Source organism: Sphaerodactylus townsendi, linkage group LG11 (assembly GCF_021028975.2).
Source record: "Sphaerodactylus townsendi isolate TG3544 linkage group LG11, MPM_Stown_v2.3, whole genome shotgun sequence".
Lineage (NCBI taxonomy): Eukaryota > Metazoa > Chordata > Lepidosauria > Squamata > Sphaerodactylidae > Sphaerodactylus > Sphaerodactylus townsendi.
Window position 1 is genome coordinate 30,386,339 of NC_059435.1, and position 21,073 is coordinate 30,407,411.

At 43.9% G+C, this 21,073-nt stretch overlaps 1 protein-coding gene across 1 annotated transcript in view; it reads left to right on the forward strand.

Moving 5' to 3' along the window:
• The window catches only part of GASK1A (golgi associated kinase 1A), a 35,819-nt gene extending 14,999 nt beyond the window's left edge, over positions 1-20,820 (forward strand). Inside the window, exons 2-5 of the mRNA XM_048511465.1 lie at positions 2,871-4,295; positions 12,991-13,113; positions 16,537-16,640; positions 20,104-20,820. Of these exons, the coding sequence (XP_048367422.1) occupies positions 2,871-4,295; positions 12,991-13,113; positions 16,537-16,640; positions 20,104-20,314 (1,863 nt within the window). The 3' untranslated portion in view covers positions 20,315-20,820. The remainder of the gene's footprint in view (positions 1-2,870; positions 4,296-12,990; positions 13,114-16,536; positions 16,641-20,103) is intronic.
• Positions 20,821-21,073: the final 253 nt, after the last annotated feature.

Here is a 21,073-nt window from a genome sequence, read left to right on the forward strand (position 1 = left end):
ATCTCCAGGTGACACCTGCAGGTTGGCAACCGTAATTATCAACTCTTTGTTGTGAGGATTACTGAGATAATGTATATCAAATGTTTTAAACACTGAACCGCTATCAAATTGCAAAGTGGTATTATTAGCCAAGCTCCTTAATGCTGGGAGTTCTTGTTTTCTTTGCCTGCTGCTTACATAAAGAATTATTTTGTGAGAGTAACCCAGAGTGCGTGAAGGTCTATATACCTACAGAGATATGAAACCAGGGTTCTGTTTGTTTGTATTTCCCTGCTGGCTTCCCATTGCAGGACAACGATATGCTTCAGGGATGTTTTTGTGCATGGTTACAGAAGTAGTAATATAGACATACTTTTTGGCCAGGGCATTCTTTTATGACTTGTTTCTAAGATATTCACTGTGGGGTTAAAGCAGTGGTCTGTCTCTCTGACAATCAGGTCAGCTTGTCTGACATTGTCGAAAGATTTATTTGTGGAAATTTCAGCCCTTCACAATTGCCTTTAAGGCATCAGGCACATATAACAACCCTAAATGGCATTTGTGCTGTACCTTCAAGTTCTAGCAATGCTTGGAAGAAGAGTGATGTGTTTTGCTGAACTCAAACCCAAGTACATGTGATTGCATTTGCAGGTATTGCAAGAGAGCCAGTGCGGTGTAGCGGTGAAGAGCGATGGTCTGTAATCTGGAGAACTGGGTTTGATTCCCCGCTCCTTTACATGAGTGGTGGACTATAATCTGGTGAACTGGATTTGTTTCCCCACTCCTACACATGAAGCCTTCTGAGCAGTGGTGGAATTCAAATAATTTAATAACTGATTCCGGTGGTGGGATTCAAATAATTTAACAACTGTCGAAGGCTTTCACGGCTGGATTCAACTGGTTCTGGTGGGTTTTCCAGGCTGTGTGGCTGTGGTCTGGTGGATCTTGTTCCTAACGTTTCGCCAGCTTCTGTGGCTTGAATCCGGCTGAAGTAGTGCAAACCTGCTGAATCCCACCACTACTTCTGAGTGACCTTGGGCTAGTCACAGTTCTCTCTGAATTCTCTCAGCCCCACCTGCCTTACAAGTAAGATGCATTTTGTGGGAAGAGGAAGGGAAGGTTATTGTAAGCCACTTTGAGCCTCATTACAGTTGGGAAAAACGGAATAAATTCAAACTGCTTCTCCTCCTCCTGTTATTCTTTCCTGCTTAGTTTGGTTTGGAGGTGAGAGCACAGGTAAAAGCACAGAGGCCTTCCTATAGGGCAGCATTTCTGTAACCCCACCTCATGCTAGTGCTTCAACTATCTTCCAGCAGTGGCTGTCTGTTTTTCTCGCTGTTACTACTGGCATATTTTCACATAGGGTTAAATGACATGTTTGAATTTTTAGGAAGTTGGGTCCAAATTCCCCAGATCCAACTTAAGTACTCTGAAGCCTCACAACAGTTGCAGGGAATGGCTTAAAAATAACAAAGGAAAGCCCAAATGGGCTGAGACCACCACCATGGGGGGGGGGGAAGGCCTCCTACTAAGCCATTTTTCTATGTAGAAACAGCACTGGGGGAGGGAGTTATTTCCCCTTGTCGCTGCTCCATGTGGTACAGTAAAAATGAGGGAATAACTCACCCAGTGCTGTTTCCATCTGGGAAAACAGCTGGCAGGGAAAAGCAAGAGCCCTTCTTCTCCCCATGGTGGTGTTCTCAGTCTGTTTGGGCTCTCCTTTATTTTTCAAAAACCATTCCCTGAAGCTGCTGTGTGACATTAGCCCACCAGGCAATGCTCTGGAACTTCCTCCAAACTCTATGATATTTATCTATTTTATTTCTGTCTGTAATTCACAATATCAAAAACTTTTTTCTTTGTATAAAACTTTTACATTTTTTCCTTCCTTTTTTATGCCAGTTATGCAGATGTTGATCAGATAGTTTGCTCTTTTTATATTGAATGCTCTGGAATTCCCCAAACATCTGCATAACTGGCGCAAAAAAGGAAGATTTTTTTTAAAAAATATACAAAACAAAAACATGCAAACCAAACAAAAAATATCCCCTTAAACTATTAAATAATAAATAACAACACTCACATAATAATGACACTTACATATATGAGAATTAACCCCTCTTAACAATGTCTTCAATAAATAAGCACATCACTGTTACATTTTTTCCTTTTTTGTACCAGTTATGCAGATGTTGATCAGATTCTTCTTTTTATTGTGAGTCAGCTGTTCTGATCTTCTTTTTGGATTTGAATTCCAAAGCGTTGCCTGACACACTGACTTAATGTCCAGGTTTTCATTTACCCTGCCTCTAGTGTTCCTGGGGTGCCAGGTGATGGTCTGGCAGCACTAGAATACATCTGAGGGAGTTGGAATAGAAAGAGAAAATCAAAATAGAAAGTGGAAGCTCTTCAGGCAAAGAGATCTGCACACGTTGTTTCATGGTTTGTAATTAAGTTTGGAACCACAAACGATAACTCTTTCTGTTCTCTCTAAACCATGATCCCAAACCATGGTTTAATCTTGGTTTGAAATCTTTTTGTGGCCTGACAAAAATTTCAAATTGTGGTTTGCCACAAACTGTAGAAATGATTAATTTCTGAGCCAGGTGTGAGGGGAGAGATAGGGAGCTTTCCTACTCATTAGTTCTTCCTTCATTCCAGTAATGTCAACCCAGAGTTTGTTGTTATATGTGAACTTTCTCTAAACATCTGAGGGTGCTTCTGACTTCAGAATTATATGGAAATGTCCATATAATTCTGAAGTCAGAAGTACCCTCAGATGTTTAGATAAAGTTCACATGTAACAACAAACTCTGGGTTGACATTATTTATATTAGCAAGGCTACCCATACCATACCCTGGTGAATAAAGCTTCCCTTCTAATTCCACAGGCCTGGAGATGGTGGTACAGAATGAGGCTGAAGAGATCACCTGTTGCAGGATGCTGCTTCTTGCTTGCCTTGTCTGTGATTGCTCTTACTAATTACTCTCCAGCATCTCTGAGCAGCTTCAAGCGGTCGAATACCCAGTATCTGCCTATGGATGACAAGACTGTCCAGCCCAAGGATCTGTGGATGAGCCTGACTACTTCTGTTGCCCAGCAACCATGGCGCTTCAGCCACAGGAAAGGACCCAATCCTCAGCAAAAGCAAAGCCCATCATGTTCCGACTCTGCTTGTAAGCAGAACAGCAAGCCCAACAACCAGGGCAGACAAAAAACATTGCAAGCAAAGAGAAAGTACAAGATGCAGATTCATAAACAAAATCTTGCGGGGAAAAGTGCTGAACAGAGAATAGGACTACAGCACCAAAGCTATCTCCCCAACACTTTGCACAGAAAGAAAAGGGAGCTTGATGGTTCATTCAAAAATGCAGGGAATGATCGTCACTTCCATCCTGACACAAAGAAGGAGAAAGAGTGGAAACCACAGAAGGCCCCCACCTCCCTTTCACGCAATGATGGAAAGCGTGGAGCTATTTTATATCCAAAGAACAATCCTGCAAACCTTCTAGCTGTACCACAGGAGCAGTGCAAACCAGATGTGCAGACAGCTGGCACTAAACACCAATCCTCCAGTTTAATCAAGGCTATTATCTCAGACAGGCAGTTCTTCCAGAACATGACAGGCACTCTTGGAATGATGGATAATACTCCCTCTCATACACCAGAAAGGCATTTTTGGGCCAGAGGAACCAAGGAGCTACAGAAATCGGAATGGTGCATACAGCCACAAGACAGAGGTCTTCCTAAAAAACATGAGGGTGGACTGAGGTTTGGTGAGAAGATCTTGCCTTGGTTTACGTTGGATGATGTGCAGAAGATGAAGTTTCTCGCTAATACTGCAGTTGTAAACAAAGCCAGAATCCCTGCCCATGGGCAAATACTCAGAGTTGCCCTTTCATCCAACCGAGATGCCTTTTCACATGACCTAAAACGGCACTGTTTGGATGGGCTGTGTGGTTTAATCAAAAGGTCCAGTGATCTCTATGAAGTTCTGGCTTTTCACTTGGACAGAGTGTTAGGACTGCATCGGAGCCTGCCTATGGTGGCCAGGAAGTTTAACAGTCACCTGCTGCCCTACAAATATACTAGTGGGGAAACTAGGCCCATTGTATGGTGGGCGCCTGATATACAGCACCTGAATGATTCCAACAATGATCAGAACTCCTTTGCTCTTGGGTGGGAGCAATATCAGGAGTTACTGAGGCAACGGTGTGGTATGGAAGGTTCCAGAACTTCTCTTGGGAAAGTCCCATGTCTAACTGTCCATCATTCAGAATGGTCCAAGTTGGCGCTCTTTGACTTTCTTCTACAGGTAGAAGGGGTTCCACAAATCCCCCTTTTCTTCTTGATTTCCCCTCTATTCCCCAGTAAACAATAACAAGAGAAGAAATAGAAAAGAGAGGAATAGGTTTGGCCAGAGAGCCAACATGATATAGTGCTTAAAGCATCACACTAAGATCTGGGAATCTCAGGTTTAAATTCCCACTTGTGCCATGGAAGCTTGTTGGGTAACCGGGGCCATCACACACTCTCAGCCTTGACCCTGGAAAGTATTTGGATAGGAATACGAGGGTCTTGACATGGAGACAGGCATTGGCAAACTATCTCTCAAGTCTTGAAAGGTCACTATAAGTCAGCTGTTTTGATGTAAAAAAAAGGTTTGTCCAAGATGTTTTTAAAAGTATAAATAGGGGACATTTTGGCTGTGGGTTTTCTGGGCTGTGTGGCTGTGGTCTGGAAGTTTTTGCTTCTAATGTTCTGCCCACTTCTATGGCTGGCATCTTCACAGGTGTGTCATGGTGAGATGTGCCATAGAGAGAAACACACCTTACCATGACATACCTCTGAAGATACCAGTCATAACGTGGGCAAAACATTAGGAGCAAAAACTACCAGACCACAGCTACATATCTCAGAAATCCCACAACAGTCAGTGGACTAAAAGTGTGAATGCCTTTGACAATATAGGAGACATTTTGTTGTTTAACACTCAGATACAATGCCTAAATGAAAATGTTTCCATGCAGTTGGTTAACAAATCCTTAAAACTCAACCCAACACATCAGTTAGTAAGTCCCATATCATTTTGGTAACAAATATCAGCAAAAGGAACACAAGCAAAATCTTTTCTTGATAACAGCAGCCCTTGCCCAGCCAGCCAGCTGCCAGTTGTGTCAAAAGCCAGTTGTGAAACTAGGGGTGTGTCAAAAATAGATTGTAATGGGAAAGAGGGGGTTGTTCTCAGACTTCAAAAATTAAAATCCTTGTTTGGGAAACCTTCTCATTCCTTGTATTGTCAAAGGCTTTCACGGCCGGAATCACTTGGGTGCTGTGTGGTTTCCGGGCTGTATGGCCGTGTTCTAGCAGCATTCTCTCCTGACGTTTCGCCTGCATGATGCCAGCCACAGATGCAGGCGAAACGTCAGGAGAGAATGCTGCTAGAACACGGCCATACAGCCCGGAAACCACACAGCACCCTTCACATTCCTGTTTTGCACCAGTTGGAAATGAAATGTATACAAGAAAAATTTCCCTTTTCCTATCATAAAAATCTGTATTCTCCTAATTTAAATTAGGGCCCCTTCCGCACACGCAGAATAATGCGTTTTCAAACCACTTTCACAACTGTTTGCAAGTGGATTTTGCTGTTCCGCACAGCTTCAAAGAGCATTGAAAGCAGTTTGAAAGTGCATTATTCTGCATGTGCGGAAGGAGCCAATATTCACAGGAATTAATGAATCCAGCGATTACAGGGGCTGGTCAGGGGGTCTTCTAAGGCTTCGCTGCTGTGCTCCTATTCTCAAGGAACAATCAATCATTGTGTTAGGATCTTGGGAGGACCAGGAAGAAGACAAGTAGAGGCTTGAAAACTAGATAAAGTGGCAGAGAAGGGCAGGACTTTTAACAATATGCAGCTATACCCAACATGTGCAGTTCCAAAAGAACATTAAATTGTGCAGTTCAGAAATTCACATTTTGAGTCAGTGGTGTCAGATTTCCCTTTCTGAGCATTTTATTCCTTTCCAGGATTTTGCTGGTGCCATTCTCAGTAATCTCACACTCTTCTAGGTCCATTTGGCATAGAAATATACATAACACTGTAAAAGGAATGGACTATATGTTGAAGCTAAGGGGCATGTGAGCATAGACAAAGGAAATGTACAAGTGTGTCGGAATGGAATTACAACCACTGTCCCAGTTTGCAAAAGGCCTTTAGATAGACTAGACCAAGAAGGTGCAATGAGAAGGATTTAGTCTAACTAATCTTATGGAGGTCAGTTCAATGCATGCTTGTCTGTATTTAACCCATATGATCATCCCCCACCTTGCACAAGCTCAGATGGAAAAATCTCTATGAGAACCAGACTGGCCATAGGTACTGCCCACACAGTGGTGTATCTAGGTGAGGGTGCAGGAGAACAGAAGCCCCAGGTGCTGTTTGGGGGGGGGGTACCAGGCAGCCCAGAGCCCACCCACACCTCCCAGAAAAATCTGTGGGGAGCCACTTGGTCACCAGTGCTCAAGTTCCAGGGTGCCCTCCCAGGCATCCTTTGTTGCCAAGGGTTCAGGCCAGGAGGAGGCCAAGAGAAAGGCAGGCAAGGAGGCAGGGTTGATTCCAGCCCATCTTGCAGTTGCCGGAGTTGTTAGGTAGCCTGGGGAGAGAGTCTCCAGGTGTCCACAGGTCTATTACATGCAGGAAAACTCTCACTCACATCCTGAGCTGCAGTGTTCTCTCTCATTCTCTGTAACTGTATATTAATAGGACTGTTCTTCAGCCCCAGCTGATGAAAGTTTGTCTTTCAATCTGGGCTAAGATGTTAAAGGGTCTCCATGCAGGAAAGCGAGGCTGCCTCTGTCATCTTGCTCTCCAACCAGCTCTTCCTTCTTTTGCTCAGTCTCTTAATAGTATCATTGTCTGGGGCTCAAGAGCTGCTGCTTGCACGCATTTCTTGAACTGAAAAGAAAGCGTTTCTAGCTGGCATATCAGTCCGCGTCTTCACTGCATGAACCCAGGCTGGTAACCAGCTGCCCCCTTTTTGTGAATGTTGGAAGGGAACAAATTAGAGCTGGGAGCAGGCAGCTTTCACACTGCACAAATCCGAGGCTCTTTCCGGAGAGAGGCAGTGGAGGAGAGACTCAGTTGCTGCCTCTTAGGCTCACCTGGTACTAAGGGCATTCCTGCATGCAGTTGTCCATTCTCCTCCTACTTTAGCAACACTTTCCTCAGCAAAGCTGCGGCTGCTGCCATTCCGCACTGGGCTAGGGAGCAGGTTTTGTGACATCTTCTCTAGGTTGACTGCTCAGTGCCCATCTGGAGTTAGGGTTACCTCTCTCTCCTCTCTTGGGGCCCCAGATCCTCATGCAAGTGAAACCAGCCCTGCAATTCCAATCTTGCAAGTGGGACAGGTGGGGGCCATGATCCTGGGAGCCCCACTAGGTAGAATTGGGGCTGCCTCTTCAACAGGCCTGGCCCCCCACATTCACTCTTGCTGGGCTGATGTGTAGGCAGGACTGGTGTAGCCTGCTGTGCATTCTGCCAAATTCTTCCTGCAAAGAAGCCCTCTTCAGGAATGGATGGGAGAAAATACATTTCCCAGCAGCCACTGGTGGGGGTAGCAGTTTGTGCTTTGTGACTCACTGAATTGCAAGGAGAGTTGAAAGCACCCCAGGAGGCTGGAACAGGAGGCATATGGTGTGCAAAGGTCAACAAGCTGCTGGAAGCTATGCACCTCTTTCTGGCCCTGCACTGAGCCAAGATCTGGCGTGGCCTTGCCTTGCCTGACCCGATTCTTTGGCTTATTGATAGGGTTGCCACTCTCCAGGTGGAGTGTGGAGTTAAAGCTTTTCTCCAGGCTAAAGAGGCCATGGCAGCTGCAGAGTAGATTCTACAGCATAATGCCCCTCAGCAAATCCTAGACTCCACCCCCAATCTCCCAGCCTTTCCCAACCCAGAATTGGTAACCCTGTTGCACCCAGACATATAATTTGGAGATACACAGCTACACTGCAAGGTTGTTCTGAGTATGAAATGGAAAAACAGAAGTGCATGTCGGATGTTTGGGGTGGGGTGCAATTATACAGCTTGCCCTGGGCACCATTTCCCGTAGATATGCCCCTGATAGCCCATCACACCCAGCAGCCATTTTCAATGATATGCCAGAACAAAACTTGCCACCATCTCAGAAATTGCTTTCACAGTATTTAAGATAAATTGGGTGACATTACAGCCTCCATGTGGTCATGTGATTCCAGATGGCTCTGGATAAATTTGATGGAGAACATTTTGACTGTATGAATCAATCCTCCAAGTGGTTTGTTCATGTTGAGAATCAACCATTTTACATAACAGTTTAGAAATTAAATTCCACAGAGATGAGATAGCTTTTCCATTATTAAATGTTATTATAGGCCATCCCCAGAACTATATTATTTGAAGCTTCCATAATATATGGCTGTTACATAGTGCGTCCCAAAGGCCAGTAACACCGATTGAAATTCATCATAAAACTCCCCAGATCTCACAGAGAAGTGCTACTGTACATTTTAAAGAAAAAACACTAGCTTGATTCACTGATATAATTCCAGTCACTCTGCAAACAGCTCTTCCTATGAATAAGGGTTTAGACTACCAGGAAAGGCATTAGACGAGATAGTGAAGACCCTCAGTTAGCTTTTAAGTATTGCAGCCTGTTGGGGTGGGTGTGTGTATTAGTAGAGTAGAACAGAAGAAACAGATGCTCAGTTGCTTTTTTGTAAGTGAGTTTACTAACTATTAGGGAGGGTTACATGGAGATAAAATAAGAAACCCTTTCTTTCCTGTTACACATCTTCATTATTGTATGTTTCATTACATCTTGCTACCTATCTGCTATCTCACGTGACGTCATCTACCTCGTGTCTCCTCTCTGGTGTCATGTCTGCTCAAACAAAGAAACAGAGTTAACTTTATAACTTCAGATGTATGTGCTCACTAACATGTAAGCAATGGCTATCTGACTGACCAATAGCTAATCGATAGACCAGGTCATAAACAGTGACTTCAGCAACTTGTTTACATACAAGCTGTTAACCCTTTTATGACTGTGACAGATACTTGCAAAATCCCAACACAGCCCTCTCTGATTCTATTGGCGTATCCAGTCAGTATGCAACCTAATGACGACGTCTGGTTTTACTTTTGTGTCAGGTGACCAGTTTCATTCCTGCAGCTGGTACTTGCATAGTTGAAATTTCCATGACAGACAGAAGAAAGTTTATGGCTGTGATCTTTTGATCCTCTAAGACTCTTTAGTTTGGAGAGGAGGCGGCTGAGGGGGGGATATGATTGAAGTCTACAAAATTATGCATGGGGTAGAAAATGTTGACAGAGAGACATTTGTCTCTCTTTCTCGCAATACTAGAACCAGGGTGCATCCATTGAAAATGCTGGGGGGAAGAATTAGGACTAATAAAAGGAAACACTTCTTCACGCAACGTGTGATTGGTGTTTGGAATATGCTGCCACAGGAGGTGGTGATGGACACTAACCTGGATAGCTTTAAAAAGAGTTTGGACAGATTTATGGAGGAGAAGTCAATTTATGGCTACCAATCTTGATCCTCCTTGATCTGAGATTGCAAATGCCTTAACAGTCCAGGTGCTCGGGAGCAGCGGCAGCAGAAGGCCATTGCTTTCACATCCTACATGTGAGCTCCCCAAGGCACCTGGTGGGCACCTGGTGGGCCACTGCGAGTAGCAGAGAGCTGGACTAGATGGACTTTGGTCTGATCCAGCTGGCTTGTTCTTATGTTCTTATGTTCTTATTGCATGGTCATAAAAGTTGATTGAGCAGAGGCTGTTTCCAGCACTTGATCTAAAACATCTGACAACTTAAAAAGCTGGTTTCCGTTTGAGATTTTACTGCTGCTCCTGCATGCTTGTGTGCAGTATGGTGAAAAAACATATTTTTAAAACCAATGAACAATAATGCAAGTTGTTTTATCTTGTTGTTTATGAAATGTATTAACTGCCTTTTAATTAAAAATGCCTACATGCATGAAAAATGTAGTATTAAGCAAGTAAGGCAAATTACAAAGAGCCACTTTTGAAGAGTGCTAGCTGTGTTCGCTATCCTTGGATTGGCTCCTGGAAGTATTTCTATGGGTGCACACCATTAAAAAGTTCAATTTTAATCTGTTTGAAGAGAATACTGTGAACTGTAGCTGTCCAGGGTCTAACTGATGGTATCATCTACTGGTATACATACAGCAAAAGCCAAACTGGAAAAAAACTTTTGCCCCCTCCTCAAAGGTGGCAGTTAAGGGAAGCCAAAAAGCAGGTCCCATATTGTAGCAAATGTATTTGGTATGATATGGGATCCACTTTGACCTGCCACCAATACTGCTGCCTCCCAGCTCCATGTGAGCCTGGAGGCCGCAGGAATATGTCAGGTTTAGGTTTAATAGACCTGAACATTTTCCAACCACCCCCCCCCCCCCGCCAGCCAATATGGGGATTTGGCTTTTGGGGGGTTCTTTGAAAATTTCTGGGACTATTAAAGCAAAACCTGGAAAATAATGAAAAAAAATAGGTACACCCCTAGATTCATCCATAACTTGAGCATAAGCTGCATTGGAGGGAGGATTATATAAAATTACATGTGGAAATTATTCTAGGAGCCATTCTGTAGATGCAAAGTGATACATTAGATGTCGGAATGTTAAAATGGCAGTCCTAAAAATGTAGGAAAGAGCCTCTTTGACATTCATGGGGCTTGTTTCAGAGTAAACATATGACAATCAAGGAGCAGGGTTGCCTTAAAATTTAGCAGTAAGGATTTGATAAGACTGGAGAAAGGTTCTTATCTCTTTCCTAGATTATTCCACTTACAAAGATTGTTTCTGCTGTGTGTATGCATTTCAATATGCAATTTTTGGTAAATCCTAGGATAGTAGAGATGAAGGGATATATGGGAAATCCTGTGTTGGAAGGCAACAAGGAATAAGTTTTTCTTCTAGAAAAGTGAATACTTCATGTCAGTATTTCTGGCTTCCATTTTACAAAGACAATAGCTACAACAGCTATTCTATTATGATTACTTTTAGCACACCTAAATGCTTGTGTTCTCTTAGTGGCTTTTACAGTTTTTTAAATCTTAGAACAGCAGATGCCTGTGTTACATTTCATGTTACTTTGGAATTTTTTCCAGGGTTCAAAACTGTTTTTTTGTGCTATAGATAGGAAGTTCTTGTTCAAGCAGTTACACCATTGTAAACCCATTGACTTCAGTGGTGATAGTAAAACTGTTTAGGATAGTTCTGATAATAAGCCCGAAGATGTATTTGTATGCCTTGTTAGGTCATTTCTGCATGGGCAGAAGAAGCGGCTGACCACCGGCATAAATTATGCCAGTGGAGCCTCGGGACCTCTCGCACAGTCCCAGGGGTTGGAGGGCAGCATGGGCGTGTCCATCCTGTCCCCCGGAGCTTCGCAGGGAGAAAAGGTAGGTAAACAAATCGGCAGCGCCTAAAAGCAGTGCCCTCATTCCGGTACACTTCGCATGGCGCTGGCAGGAAGATGCCGCTTTCCAAATAACTCACTCATTGAGCAAGCTAGGAAAGGAGCATTTTCTTGCTATTTTGGGGGGGGGGAGACCACGGCGCTGCTGTGCTGCAGCAGTGGCAGCTGTGTGAACAGCACCCCAGGGATGGTGTTTTTATGGTCCCTAAAGCGCTGTTATTGGGCAGTGCAGAAACAGCCTTAGATTGAGTTTGCTGTCCAAAGATTTCTGTAGAATAATGAGGACCAGAAATTTAAAAGGCTGAATTCCTCAAGGATTCTACTTAAGTCATATACTGATCGTGCTAAATGGCACAGAATTTTACCCACTCATGCAGAATTTTTACTCATGTGGTATTTCACTGATCCCCCCCTGCTCTCACCTCTATCCTATCCAACCTTAAAAAACAGCAGAGATGAAGGAGCAGTCATTTTGATGCCACCAACTGTGTAATAAAGGCTCTTAGATATATTTTGGAATGTGTCAGTATTTTCCCTGGCAATCCCAGAAGGTGAGAAAGCAGAGAAATAGTCTAACGACTGCCAACTCTCACACATTTAGATTTTCTGTTGACACGCCATCTGCTGAAATGGTGAGAATATTAACTCAGCTTTCCTTAGAGAAATAGCTGTGCTTTCGTATTTCAGGAAATCAAACCAAGAAACCTGCTACTTTGCTGGCGTAGTGGCTAAGAGCAGGAATTGTGTGGTGGGAAGGCCCAATGGCATGACAGAGGCAGCATCTGTATGTTCGTCCCACCATTGTTTCAGGTGACCAGGTTTTTATAAGTGCTTTTAAAAAAATCTATAAAGCCTGTTTGACCAAAGATAGCAGTGTGGTTTTTCCCCCCCACACACAGATCTAGCTGCCAAGCTGCAGTCATGTTTTGTTGTTGTTGGTTTATTTTTTTTATTTTTTTGGGAGGGGGATTCTATGTAATATTGTTGTGCAACCTGCCCACCTTCTGGAGTTTCCTCTGCCTCACTGAGGTCCCCCCCCCAAGTTGCTTTTGGTACAGTCTTTCCAGAATGTTCAGATTTGAATTGCATGAAAACTCAGTTGGTCAAATCAGTTAGAAAAAAGTTTTCATCCAATGGAAGATTCTTCACGTAGTAGAAGAGAATCCATCCCAGTCTCTCCAATGAGTAATCCATACTGGTCACTAGGATCTGAATTAGATGTTATATCCACCAGAGTGGCTAGCCAGTCATATTCTGAAGCACCACTGGGGTCCAGTTTGGGACTGGGGCATAGGAATGGGTAGAAGGGGCTTCATAATCTGCCCTGTTTTCCTGAGCTGAAATGGTTTGGAAGGCTTATTTGTTTGATTGGGGGACTGCATTCAGTGGTAGATATAAGGTTTTGTCTGGTCCTTAGACACCCAGAATATTGATTCTGAACACATGAAGAGTAATTGTTTTGTATAATAATTTTCTGATGCCTCTTGAATATGCCACATCCCCCACAGGTTCATGACCGCCTGGATCGATACTGCTGTGGCTTTCAGCCAGATCCTTCTGAATCCTGCGTTCAAGAACTGCTTCATGAGAAATGCCGAAACCCTTCTGAGCTGGCCTTGGTTCATATCTTGGTATGCTGTGCCCAATCATTGTGTTTGTTCTTTTTCTACCTTCAGCCTTTCACAGATTAGCCTGTTTATACAGTGCTGCTCTCATTATGTTTCTTTCTAGGTGAAATTTCTAAGTAGGTGTTTTTGGTGAGAAGAAAAGGAAAGGGCAAATGTGAAATCTATCTGGAACAGCAGATACTTCCAAGGCACATCCTAAACATTCTTCTAAACTAACTGACTGCAGCACTGTTGTTTAGCTAATGTCAGTCATTGCTCAAACATCATTTCTTTGAGCCCTGTAACATCTCCTACTCAGCATGTATACTGATCAGGCAAGGGCAGGTCTAGGCCCACCACTTCAACCCATGGCCAGCTCTGACAACAGATAGGAAGTATGGTCTGTCCAAGAAAGTCCGAAACAGAAGCCAAGGTGAAACCAAAAGTTCCCACCAGGTGGCTCAGTCAGAGAGGTGAAGCCAAGAAGCAGAATCTTTTCTTTGGTTCTTTGCTCCAAGTGCGACAGGCTTTTTAAAATGAGTGTTTACCCCTTTTGGTGGTTAGTTCAATTATTGTTTGGTGTTTCTGTGTTTTTTGGAAGTTCGTACGCAGCAATGTTTCATTAAACCTATTCTTAGTCAGCATCTGCCAAGGTGATAACCCTTTTTTTTTAAATATTCAGCGCCCATAGCTGGCCATCTATGCCCATCAAATCTTCCTCTAACCTTAATACTGCTTAAATAACCTCCTTCCTTTCCCTGTTGACTGGCAACATTCTTTGCATTGATATAAAATTTGATTTTTGATATTTTTTACATTTCTTCATGTATTTCTTTTCCAAAAAAAATTCTATTTCTTCCATGTCCACCCCATGTGATTAAATGATCCTTCTTCTTCTTGACACTTCCAACAAGTTCCTTTGTAATTTTTATTCATCTTCCTGGTTTCTTTTGGAGTAATATACCATCTGTAAAGCATCTTATACCTGTTTTCTCTCAAAGTTGAACAAGTTGTAAATTTAATATTTTTCATCCATAATGATTCCCATTATTGAAAGGATATTTCTTCTTGAAAATGTTAGATCCATTTCACCATACATTCTTTCATTTGTTCCATCTCAGTGTGGTATTGAAGTAATAACTTACATATTCTTCCAAACAAATGTTATTTTGTTGTATAATTTCTTTTTTCAAATTCTGTCATTTATCTTAATATTCCTGTTGCTTTCAGTTCTCTTCTTAATCTTGAAACTATCTTGCCAATAATAAAGGAATGTCTAATGAGTCCTGTTTCCTTATTGGTGGAGGGTTCGTCGTCGGACATTCCATCCCTGCCCCAGAGCAGCAGCTCCTTGCTGCTACTGCTCCAGGGCTTCAAAAGCCCTCTCGCCCACTCTCACCCTTGACATGCTACTTTTCCAGTTTGCAGCTCCACTGTAAGAACTCTGTTTATCAGTATCCTCACACATTTTATGGCATACATACTTTGCATCCAATTAAAAAATATTGGGCCACATTTCAAGTTTTCCAATGTTCTTAATATAAGAGTCCAGAAAATATTATCAAATGCTTTCTCTGCATCTAAAAATATAAAACGCTCCTTTCTTCTTTATTTTAACAAATTCGAGTGCATTGATTACAAAATGGAAATTATCTTTCATATATCTTTTCAGCAAAATTCCTGTTTGGTCTTCATGAATTAATTTGTTTATGCATCTTCTTAACCTAGTTGCTATTATTGTCATAAACAATTTGCAATCCACATTTAACAGTTATATAGAGTACACAATTAAAAAAAAATCTCTTAGTAGTACTAGCGATCATTTGCTAATGAGAGTCTTATCAACCTTCAGAAAATCATGTTAGATTTTGCCTTTTCCCAAATCATAGTAGCAATCCTTCACTGAAAGAGCCTTATAGCCCAATCTAGATTGGGTGGGTGAGAGCAGTGCCACCCTCTCCAGAGGGCTCCCCCATAGTGCGGGAAGCCCAAAAGAAAAAACCCCAAAAGCTGCCTAAAAGAACCCTCCATAGGGGATAATGGAGATATACATGAAAAATGTGGTGTATCTCTGAGGCCAGCACCACCGGTGCACAGGGCAGTGGAAGTTGACTAAGGCCCTTTCCACATACACAAGGCAACTCAGGTTTGACTCGTGTCGGCGGAAATCATTACCTGAGCTCGACTCCTCCGTTTCTCCGCACAGCAGCTGACTCATGTCTCCAGAGCCAAGTTCAGAGGGCGGGATTACCTCCTCACATCTTCCGCTCCTCATTCCCGATTGGCTGCCGTTCTATGGCAGGAAACTTGAGTGTGCGTCCCTTTTTTTGTTTACCGACGTAGAAGCTACGTAGGAGGATTTTTTTAAAGGCGCGCTTCTTGCTGCCGCCACGAGTCTCCCTTTCTACGCATGGCCGGAAATATTGCACTGTGATTGGCTGGCTGGCAGAGTCGAGACAAGGGAGATTTTGCACTCCACCGGCTTTGGCTTGAGTGCAACCTGAGTTCACCAGGAAGTTGCACCTCCCAGTCGAGCTCAAAAATTTAACGGTGAGAGGGGGGTGAGCCGAGACAGACACGAGTCCAATGCGGCTGTGCGGAGTACCCGGCTCGGACCTACGTCGAACTAAGGTTGAATCCTACAGTGCGGAGGGGCCCCAAGGTTCCATGAATCATGAAAAGGCAGTTTGCATTTCCCCCACCCTGAAATGACATACACTGACCACATTATGGAAATGTGCTTGAAGCCAGATGCTGTTAAAGTATTATGCCCATAGTATACCAAAAGAGGCATTAATGTGGGTTATAGCAGCACAATGTTGCTATTTTCTCCCCAAATTCTGGAAGCCATTCTCTCAGTAAAGCTCCTAGAATGTTTATGTGGTTCCTACATGTTCCTAGCAGTGGTGACCCATGTCATTTGCTTGAATAAAGCAAAGATACTATAGGAGATTCTTTACTCGATGAGTCACAATCTAGCAACAGTAGGAGATTTTAGTAGGAGAGATAAGTGCCATCTGAAACAGTTACATCCTTTGACGGAAGCTGCTGGGCTTAGAAGAGTGTAATTGTTTAGGACAGCAATGTTAAGAACCTGTGTGTTGTGGTTAAATTATTATGGTTAGCAGATTTCTGAAGTCTCTCCAGTTTTCTGAATTTTAATGCTATAGAAGAAAAAAAGAGAGGAAATTCATTCATAACATTCATGGCTCTGAAAACATCATCTAAATTCAATTTGAGCTCAGAGTCCCACCTGCACTTCTATACAGAAATCCTCATCAAGATGCCTAGCCATTTATGTCTGACTTTTTCTGATCCAGGTATTGCTGGGAGGCCTGTGAGGCCGAATGTTTCTTCTAACAGCATCAGATTCCCCTAAAACAGTATGCTAGAGATAGCACACCCAACCAAATGCTCCCTGTTGTTGAGTTAACTCTTCTTTTCCAGATCCAGAGGAGCAAACCTTCTCAATTAGTATTTATTGACAACGCAGGCAGGCCTCTTCACCCAGAAGAAAAACTCAACTTCAGGCTCCTGCAAGGCATCGATGGGTAAGAAACAGTCTTAGAAGCAATGGTGTATCACTGCAAAACAGCACCTGGGGCTTGCCCCGGGTGTCAAGCCTCCCTGGTGTCCAGCTCCCCAAATTCCCCCCACCCATTGCTGGGGGGGTATGGTGCCACTTGCTTCGGTCACATGGGGGTGCATTTAGCTGCCTTTCCCCCTGTACCCTCACCCACAAGCAGTGGCGTTGTGCCAACGGGGTGGTCACCATTGGGGTCACATGGGCTTCCCCCACCCCAAGTGTGGTGACCTCCCCTGCACCTCCCCACTTACATTAGTTCCAGAAGACCTTGCTCCTGGGAAGTGTAGTTCCCACCAGGCTGCAGGAGAGGGGAACTTAGAAGCAGGAGAGAGTAAGTAAGGTAAGTGGGGGGGGGGGCGCAGGGGTGTCACCGCACGGGGGTGGGTGGAACTGGGTGCCATTTTGCCCCCCCATGCCTCTGCCCACAAGGCTCCATTTCCCCCCTGCTTCACATGGCCTGCCACCTTCAACAGCCCAGTTTCACCCATCCTCTCTCTCTCCCTCCTGTGCCCAGCCCCCAAACTCTTCCTGCCTATGGCTAGGGATGTGGCAGGGTGGGAGGAGTTTGGCTGGGGACTGGGCAAGGGGAGAGGATGTTGGTAATTCTCTCTGGTAAAAGAAACCGTTACCTTACAAGCAGAGTGCACGGAGGCAAAGTACAGCAGAGCTTCTCCAGGCATACAAGTGTGTACTGGCAACAAAGAAAACTCAGAGTCAATTCGTAGTTTCTTACTACTAACAGGAGTCTTTATTAGTGAACTCCATTCTGGATAGAAAAGTGAAGAGACAGGTTCTCTATTCCAATCTGAATAGCTGGATGGTGAGAGATGCTGTCTGTATCTCTCTGCACACATGGTGGAAGGTGGAAGGTGTGTGTGAGAATGGTAGAGAGAGAAGAAGAAGCTGGAAGGAAGGAAGTTCCCTGAGAGTAGCAATCAAAGGGATAATGTCAGAGTGGTAGAGAAAGGTGTCCAGAGTCTTGACCCCCTCTATCTATCTGACTCACTGATAAGTCCCTGAGGCAGGAAACAATGTAAAGTCCTTCACTTCCAACAGAGGAGAGGGGGCGGGGGGGGGGCATGCGAGCCTGGGCTGTGTGGACTGTGTGAGGCGTCCAGACATGCAAGGTGGCAGGCAGTGGGGCTGGGCTATCTTGGGCCATGTGAGGTGGTGGGCAAGTGGAGGCGGGTGGTGGGGGCACGGGGGAGGGGGTAGCCAAATGCATCCCACATGTGACCGAGGAAAGTGGCGTCTGAGTCGCAATACCCCCCTCCCCGCTGCCCCCCAAGATATGCCACTGCTAGAAGAAAGTCTGGGAGTTCCATTGCTGATGAGCCTTCTTTCCCCTCCCATCCTCTGGAAATACTTTTTGATGTAGCTTGAATAGGAAACTACTTCCAATAAACATCTCATGGAACCAGACCTGAATGAGTGGGGTTTGCCTGTCTTTATTCTCAGCCATTATCACCAATCTCAGCTTTGAGCTGCTCTCAAGCATGCTCTTTCTATGGTCGATTTCCCACTAGAAAAATGAAAGTGGATACAAACCGCTTTGGCTTGATTCGGGACCTTTTCAGCGCGGTTTCATGGTCCCCACTGCAGCCAAACGACCCCTGCTCCAGGTGATGCAGCAGCCAGGCTCAATTTCCCACTGATCGTGGATCTGCCGTGCGATCCGCTCAGGGGCTTCCTGACTGGCTGCTGTGTTGTGCTGGGGCGGGAATGTTTTTTAATGTTTTGCACTTCGGATCCACGTCTGCATGAGCAGGCGCAGACGTGGGTGGACATCAGGAGGGAGGAATACGTCACCACATATCCATGGGGATTCTGGCTAAGTTTAATTTTTAAACTGCGCCGGGATTGGATGGGAGGCTCCACGTCACTACCAGCGACGGGAGAAACGAAACCTGATTCACCCCCGAAATTCCCCACTGCTCCACATTCAGCGCGCGTTGTTTAAAAAGGCCTACTTTCTTCCAGGTTCTGAAATAACGCGCGCTGAGGGGTGGGAGGAGCAGCAGAAACGGGTTGAAAGTGCTTTCGGCTCTGGTGTAGTGGGTAATGCTGCAGGAAACTGGGATATTAGGAGTGACGAACACGCATCTAATGGTGAGTGGGGAATCGACCTATATTGTCCCATTAGGGACTAATATGGGATACAAAGCAAGCACAGGAGATGCTTTTTCTGCAGCCCACCCTGGACTCCAGGTGGCAAGGGCATTGATGCAGGAGGCAATGACAGGCCCAACACGTGCCCCTAACCTCTTTCCGTATTGCCCCCCACTTTGTCACTTTGGAGCATGACTTGGGACATTTGGGCAGTGAATAGTGTTGGGAGCTCTGAGTTAGGAAATACCTGGAAATTTTGAGGGTGGAGGATGGGGTTTGGGGAAGGGGACTTCAATGGGGTACAATGTCATAGAATCCACCGTCCAAAGGAGCCATTTTCTCCAGGTTAACTGATCTGTGTTGTCTGGAGATCAGTTGTTATCTCAGGAGATCTCCAGTAACTACCTAGCAGCTAGCAAAGAATTAATCCTGCTACCATGAGACTCGGGCTCACTTCAGAAACTGCTGTTCTCTTAGACAAAGAGACAGATAAATAGATGAGCTTGTGATAGGAAGCTCTGCAGTGGCGCTTGCATGAATTTCCTTTCAGTAACATCTTAAGGGAACATTGCTCCCCAAAGTCATTACCTTTTGGTCTGTCCTTGAATCATATTTGTGTATATCAAGGAAGGGAGGTAGCCTCCTCTCAACCTTCATATTTTATACTCTTTTAAATGAGAGGAAAGAGTTTCAAGACTTTTGTTTGAAAATATCCTTAAACCCAAGAACTAACACAGCAGATATTGTGGTATATTTTAAAGGTTTGAAGGTGGAGTGACCCAGTAAACACAAGTTTAGAGCTGTGCAATGAAGGTCTTTTTCTTTCTGTTTTGTCAGGGTATCTCTGTGGCTGTATGTATAACTTCATTTGGAAATACCGTAATATCAAAAATCTGAATTTGAGGCCCTCTGTGTGTGGGCTGGGCCAAAAGGCTCTCCTGCTCTCCTACAGTAGGCCCTGTCTAAAGGCTAATACTTTTATTGTAGTATAAACATTCTAGGGTTTGCTTTATCAGATAAATTTATCAGATAAACCCCTCAGTCCATGCAAGTTTATGCCAAAGTAAAATTGTTGATCTCCAAGGTGCTATCGGATTTTTCTTTTCTCTCTTTTTTTACCAGATGGATAGTGCTCAATGCATTGGTGCAAATTTCTTAGCCTGGGAATAATTTTACATAAAATATAAAAATGTTGTAAAGCTGAATGGCTGAGGGAGCTGAAACAGGACTGGCTCATATGTTGCCTTCTTGCTCTAATGCTTCAGCTTATGGGATTCTATCTTTTAAACTCTTATTTCTTGTTTAATTTTGTCTGTCAGGTTTCCTGAGACAGCTGTCACTGTGCTCAGATCTGGATGCTTACAAAACCTCCTGCTGCAGTCGCTCTATGTGGACGAAGAATTCTGGGAGAGTCTGGGTGGGTCCGAGGGACTCAGGCCCTGGCTTCAGACCATTGACAGAAGAGGCCAGATTCTGCTACAGTATATTCAAAAGCACAACTTGACAGGCATTAAAGAATCATGTCTTTAGGCTTCTGGCAAGGAAAGTGACAGGTTTCCCTGCTGTGAAATGGAACGTTCAGCCATGGGGCTAGACTCCTGTGAGACTTGCCAGCAAGCACACAGGCACTGGAATACTAATGTGACTTTTGTCATATGTAAATTCAGAAAATAAAATTAAAACTATTTTTTTATATGGCACTGGTGTGTGTGTGTGTGTGTGTGTGTGTGTGTGTGTGTGTGTGTGTGTGTGTGTGTGTGTGTGTGTGAATTCATGAGGCTGTCATATCAATTTTTTTCTGATTTCATTAAGTGATTTTTTTACTTTTTTATAACCAGTTTTCTTATTCCTGCTCAAGGCAAATTACAAAATACAGGCAGCTTAAGATATCAAACAAACAATGTAATTGTCACAAAATTAGAAAACAATGCAAATAAAAAACAGTATGAAGTGTAACATACTATAACAATGCAGAGAAAAGATTACTGTGTAGTAAGAGTAAGAATACATACAATAAATAGTGTAGTGGACTGAAATCCTATTCTCTTTATAAAAGTGCCTGATGAACCATTCGATTATGCTACTAGCATGGTGTAATGGTTAACAGCGGTGTACTCTAATTTGGAAAACCGGGTTTGATTCCCCACTCTTCCACATGAGCAGTAATCTGGTGAACTGGATTTGTTTCCTCGCTTTTCCACATGAAGCCTGCTGGGTGACCTTGGGCTAATCACAGTTCTCTCAGAACTCTGTCCCACCTACCTCACAAGATGTCTGCTGTGAGGAGAG